Raw genomic sequence first — 6812 nt, 5'->3', positions numbered from 1 at the left:
TTAGAACATTCAGAAGAACAGCATTTATCTGAAATATAAATCTTTTTGTAATATTATAAATATCATCACTTTTGGCCAATTTAAAGCATCCTTGCTAAATAAAAGTATTAATTTCTATAATTTCTTTACCAAAAAACAAAGAAAGAAAAATACTGACTCCAAAAATACTGATAATAAAAATATTGATAACAATATTAAGAAAAAAATAATATGTTTCTTGAACAGCAAATTGACATGTTAGAGTGATTTCTGACGGATCATGTGACACTGAATAAAATTAAATAAAAAATTAATTAAGTTTCTAATAAAAAGTAATTTAAAATTTTAAAAATACAATTAAAAACAAACATGAAGATATAAGAAAATAATAAATAAATCTCATTTGATTTTAAGGACAGATGTTTCTAATAGTTGTGTTTTCTTTTTCCTTACTTTAGAGAAACATACAAATGACGACAAGAGAAGTGGGTGTTTCATGAGACTATGGATGTCTTACTTACAGCTGTGCTGCATACAGCTACCAGATTCAGTCAAGTCTGTCTCTTCAAATGCTTCATTTTACTACACCAACTGATATCTGGAGCATGCGGTTCGATAGGACAAGCGGCCTGGATATTGTCATCATTTGAAGCCGAGCATATGACAAAACTACAGTATCGAGCAAAATCCAGAGGAATGTCTGCCAATAAATGTTTACAAATGAAACCAAACCTTTGATTAGGTGAATGGTCTTCATATGCCATGACAGTATATGTAAGGTTAAGGTCATTTACTTAACTTAAATGATCAAACGTAATGAAATGTGTGCTGTGCTGCAGGGCTTGATGGCCCAGCTGCACTAGTGGTGTCAATATTGATCCCATGGCCACACAAGAACACTATTGATCTCACACACAGACATTTAATAGACTGATTTAGAAAAACTAGACTCAACCAGCAGTATGTGAGCTGTTTCTATTCCTCCAAACTATCCAGAACAATCTCCATTTTCAGAATGAGTTCTTTATTTCGCAGTGAGGAGATGTGTCTCGTGCAGCTGTTTTTTCAAACTGAATCGGCTCACAATTGCATCAATGAACTTGGGCATCTTGGACTGGTTCAGTTTAAAGATGTAAGTAACATGTGTACTGCTTGAGTGTGTGTGTTTGTGTGTGGAAGTGACTCCATTCAACTGTTTAAGTGGTCACAAAGTCTGTGTTGTTGAATCAAATGACATCGTAGCTAAAAAATGTGACCCTGGACCACAAAACCAGTCTTAAGTCGCTGGGGTATATTTGTAGCAATAGCCAAAAATACATTGTTATGGGTCAAAATGATCGATTTTTCTTATGTCAAAAATCATTAGGATATTAAGTAAAGATCATCTTCCATGAAGATATTTTGTAAATTTCCTACTGTAAATATACCAAAATTTAATTCTGATTAGTAATATGCATTGCTAGGAACTTCATTTGGACAACTGCAAAGGCGATTTTCTTAATATTTAGATTTTTTTGCACCTTAGATTCCAGATTTTCAAATAGTTGTTTCTCTGCCGAATATTCTCTGTTCACTGTTAACAAACTACATCAATGGAAAGCTTATTTATTCATTATTAATTGACCCTTATGACTGGTTTTGTGATCCAGGGTCACAAATGTGTTTGAGCATCACAGCTGCCAAATGCTCTTTTAGTTTTTGTGTTTGTTGTTTTTTGGACATTTTTCAGATGATCAAGTAATCTTACAGCATATATTGATGTTTAAATGTAGTTTGCTTGCAGCATGCACACTTTCTAGTGCACATAGTGCAAACTCACTGTATCACTCTTTAGTTCATATTGAACGTTCATTATGACCGGATTTGATTTCTCACTATTGGATCATTGGAACCAATCAATGCAACACTGCAGAGCCAGAAAAAATGTGTACATTATTACTGTAAATTAATAAGTGAGAAATTTAAGTGACTAATAGGACTTTCAATCATCTAAAATAACACAAAACTATCCAAATTCTGCCTTGATATGTTACAATTGCTTTATGTATTCAACTGTTTAAAATGATCTAACAGCTGAATCCTGGTATAACGGCATTTCACCGCCGATTTGTGAAGGAAGTGAAGAAATGTGAAGAAATGGAGAGAATTCTGAGTAAGGAAGTTTGTATTCTTTGTTCTAGTTATAAAGTTCTGTAAACTTTGACTTTGATTATAGTTGACTCATCTTCCCTATAATAATTTAAAGCAACTGTATGTAAGTTTTTTACTTTGATATCAATTTTAAGGTCATTCTGATGGTACACTGACTCATAATAAAGTGAATGGTTTCTGTTTCTTTTCCAAATGTCTGTTCCAGGAGAACAAATGTTTGGTGAAAGGCACAAAAAGACAGATTGCAATAAATAAATAAATAAATACATACCTACAGCAATTCTCTGTAATTATGACAGCGTTAATTTTTAGGACAGAAAATTTCACTCGTTTAACTGTAGGGGACTGCACAGTCACAAAAATACACAAAACTACATACAATTGCTTTAAACGCCTTTGGTGTGATTATCTTACTTCAAAGACAGTCATGTTGGGTTCTCTTGAAATTTTACATTATTTAGGGTATCTTGAGAAGGAGATGAAGAAATCTAACATCGTAATCACTGCAACAAAGGAGAAGGAGATGGTTCCCTGTCCCAGAGATGTTCTGGAGCTTGAGGTGAAAACATTACTTCTCTTTTGGTTATTATTATACTATTTCTATGTACTTTAGAAGCTGGCATTGACTAAAAGCCATTTTCTCACAAACAGAAATTCAGCTGTGTTAATGGTAATGTTAATGTGACTTCCCAGCTAACAATTTTTGGTTCCCAAAATGTTATTATTAATGGTTTGTTTTTGGTTAGCCAGGAAAGTTTTCTTAACATTCCCAGACCATTTGCATAACGTTCCCTTAACGTTAGTCTACCGTTCCTAGAATGTTAGGTTTTTGGTTTGTAGAACTTTATTCTAACATTCTCAGAACATTAGTTTTTGGTTCCCAGAAAGTTTTGGTTTTTGAAAACGTTATTCTAACGTTCCTTAATATAACGTTCCCAGAACATTCATTTTTGGTTCCCAGAATGTTATTTTGGTAAAGGCTTGTTTTTGGTAATTATAATGTTTTCCTAACCACTTTACTCCAACATGATGCTTGCCTTCAAACCTTTAGTCCACATTTGAGAAGTTGGAGCAGGAGCTGCGAGAAATCAACTGTAACCATGCTGCACTCAGACAGAACCTCATTGAGCTGATGGACATTGACTCTCTGCTGAGGATGACTGAATACTTCTTTGAAGAGGTGACATTCTTGAGATTAATTTTAATTCACTTTAATTTATTTTTAATTATATACTATTAATATGCATTAATATTTTGACTTTTTTTACTCTTTAACTTAATATATATTTATTTATTTTTCATTTTCATTTAGGTAATTTTAAACTTTTTTTATTTTACTATATAGATTAGTTTCAGTAACTTAAAATTTTATATATATATATATATATATATATATATATATATATATATATATATATATATATATATATATATATATATATATAATAAAAAATATATACAGTCAAGCCTGGAATTATTCATATCCCTGTCAAATTCTGACTTAAAGTTACTTTTATTCAACCAGCAAGTTTTTTTGACCGGAAATGACACAGGCATCTCCCAAAAGATAATAAGACAATGTATAAGAGGCATCATTGTGAAGAAGAAGAAAGAAAAAAAAAGAAACTCATCTTTTATTTACATTTGAACAAAAAGTGGCATGTCCAAAATTATTAATACGATTCTCAATAATCAATAGAAAAGCCTTTATTGGCTATTACAGCAGTCAAACTTTTCCTATAATTGCTGACCAGCTTTTTGCATGTCTCCACTGGTATTTTTGCCCATTCATCTTTGGCGATGAGCTCCAACTCTTTCAGGTTGGAGGGTCTCCTTGCCATCACCCTGATCTTTAGCTCCCTCCACAGATTCTCAATTTAATTTAAGTCAGGACTCTGGCTGGGCCACTGCAAAACGTTAATGTTTTTTGTCTGCTAACCATTTCTTCACCACTTTTGCTGTGTGTTTTGGGTCGTTGTCGTGCTGAAATGTCCACTGGTGCCCAAGGCCAATTTTCTCTGCAGACTGCCTGATGTTGTTGTTGAGAATTTTGATGTATTGCTCATTTTTCATGGTGCCGTTTACTGTGATTAGGTTCCCTGGTCCACTGGCTGAAAAAAAAAAACCCTAATACATTAGGTTCCCACCACCATGTTTGACAGTGGGGATGGTGTTCTTTGGGTTGAAGGCTTCTCCTTTTTTACGCCAAATGAAGGCTACATCATTGTGGCCAAACAATTCAATTTTTGTTTCATCTGACCATAAAACAGAAGACCAGAAGTCTTCTTCTTTGTCCAGATGAGCATTTGCAAAGGCCAAGTGGGCTTTTGTGTGCCTTATCTGGAGAAGTGGTGTCCTCCTTGGTCTGGTGTCTGTGGAACCCAGCGGTGTGCAGTGTCTGTTGGACTGTCTGCCTTGAGATGTTGCCAACAGCAGAGCCCAGATTCATCAGGATGGCCTTGGTGGTGATCCTTGGATTCTTATTTACCTCCCCAACTTGTTCAAATGTAAATAAAAGATGAGTAATATTTTTTTCCACAATGATGCCTCTTGTACATTGTATTATTATCTTTTGGGAGAAGCCTGCGTCATTTCCGGTCAAAAAAAAAAACTTACTGTTTTTTAACTTTAAGTTACAAATTTGCCAGGGATATGAATAATTTTGGGCTTGACTATATTTATATATATATATATATTCAAATGTATTTTGATGCTTCAGATAATTTTTTTAAACCAAACTAAATGTTTTTAAAGGCCTTGATTTTTATTTAATATTCAAACATTTGCATGTATTTATAAACATAATAGTCCTTTTATTCTTGATTTTCAGGGTGTTTCATCTTTACTGCATCTTCAAGTCAACTAAACAATTTATTCTCAAATGCTTGAAGCAAAGTTCACCCCAAAATAAAAATGCCATAATTTGCTTGCCAGTTTCCATGTACAGTCTAATCTACTTAAGTCAGCTTTATAATTCCTTGTATACTAGGCCGAATCACTGCTAACCTGCTCTGAACCTCCCTCTGAAGAAGTGTGTATGACCGTCTCATCATACATAACCAGCCGCAGAAACAGCAACTCCAGCACCACTGGAGCACTACATCTAAGGTACTGTACATTTAACATACCAGATACAGCGTATGTACAGTAGTACTACTTATGACATACTGCATATGTACACATTTGAAGCTTTATTGCAGGTGTTATCAAACAAGAAAGGTTTCCTGCTTTTGAAAAGGTCCTTTGGCGCCTTTTTCATGGGAACTTCGTCCTTCGGCATGCAGAGATACAAACCAATGAGGAACTCCAAGCGGTGGTGAGAGCATCATATTCCTATATTACAAGTTTTAAGTTCTCTTTGATGCTCTTTCACACTCACAACATGAATGTTCTTGAATATTTAAAGCAGTCAACAGCTTGCTATCAGATTGTCAATACACACCACACATGCTGCTGTATTACTTGTTTGAAATGGACATTAATCCATTTGATATAGATTTTCTATTTAAGACAGAAGGTGAAAGCTTATGTACAGTTGAGTCTGTGTTCAGTTGATCAAAAAAAAAAAAGGTCAGTAAATGTTTCTTTTAAACAGAGGGGAGCTGTGAAGAAGGACGTGTTCATCATATTTGTCCAGGGAGATCATGTGCGAGAAAAAATCAGAAAAGTGTGCGAAGGGTGAGAGACACTTTTTTTCAAGCACATTATATACCAGCAGTAGAGTCATTCTTAAAAAAGAATCAACATCATTTCTGCAATCCTTAAGGTTTCGTGCCAGCTTGTACTCATGCCCCAAAACTCTGTATGAACGCAAGCAAATGAGCAACAGAGTAATAACACAAATGGAAGATCTTCGAATGGTGAGTCACATTATTGATCATTTTTAATTGCAAGTCAATCAAGCATCAGTATTCAAAAGTAAATGAGGGAATAGTTATTTTTATGTCATGTTCTGAAGATCCTGAGAAGAACTGAAGAATATCGTGCCGGTGTCTTGACTCGAGCAGCGGAGCACGTCCAGGAGTGGGGCAGTAAAGTAAAGAAGATGAAGGCGATCTACTACACCCCTCAATCTCTGCAACATAGACATCACGCAGAAGCTGATCGTGGCAGAGATCTGGTGTCCTGTGTCAGATCTCACTTTAGTTCAGAATGCCCTGGTTAAAGGATCAGTAAGTGTGTTTATATGCTTCCATGAATAAATACAGTTAAAGTCAAAAGTTTACATACACCTTGCAGAATCTGCAAGATGTTAATTATTTTAGCAAAATAAGAGGGAACATACAAAATACAATGTTAATTTTTATTTAATACTTACCTGAATAAGAGATTTCACATATTTCAAAAATATTTACATATAGTCCACAAAAGAAAATAATAGTTGAATTTATAAAAAATTACCCTGTTCAAAAGTTTACATACACTTGTTTCTTAAAGGGATGGTTCGGAGTAGAATTGACTTCATTGCTATGCACTCCGAAGCCCATCTAAATACCCCATCCGAAGTTTTTTTTTTACCTTAGTCGAACATTTATGGAGATATTAGAGTTTTTCGAATTGCTTGTTACAGGAGTGAATGGTACATGTGATGTATCTCGTAAATTGCACCACTAAACGTGCAAGTAATCTTACCAAACTTGTACAGTAGTGTAAATAGGTTATGTACTCACAAAACGCTGCAT

The 6812-nt window shown here is 34.4% G+C and overlaps 1 protein-coding gene across 1 annotated transcript in view; it reads left to right on the top strand.

Moving 5' to 3' along the window:
* The first annotated feature begins 942 nt into the window (after positions 1–942).
* The window catches only part of LOC141300280 (V-type proton ATPase 116 kDa subunit a 1), a 6985-nt gene continuing 1115 nt past the window's right edge, over positions 943–6812 (top strand). Inside the window, 10 exon segments of the mRNA XM_073830600.1 lie at positions 943–1111; positions 2053–2131; positions 2592–2689; positions 3182–3310; positions 5120–5238; positions 5320–5446; positions 5726–5808; positions 5897–5990; positions 6089–6196; positions 6198–6302. Coding sequence (XP_073686701.1) covers positions 995–1111; positions 2053–2131; positions 2592–2689; positions 3182–3310; positions 5120–5238; positions 5320–5446; positions 5726–5808; positions 5897–5990; positions 6089–6196; positions 6198–6302 — 1059 coding nt within the window. The 5' untranslated portion in view covers positions 943–994.

Source organism: Garra rufa, chromosome 24 (assembly GCF_049309525.1).
Source record: "Garra rufa chromosome 24, GarRuf1.0, whole genome shotgun sequence".
Classification (NCBI taxonomy): Eukaryota; Metazoa; Chordata; class Actinopteri; order Cypriniformes; family Cyprinidae; genus Garra; species Garra rufa.
The sequence above is the reverse complement of the archived record's forward strand: the minus strand, read 5'-3'. Positions and strand labels throughout refer to the sequence as shown.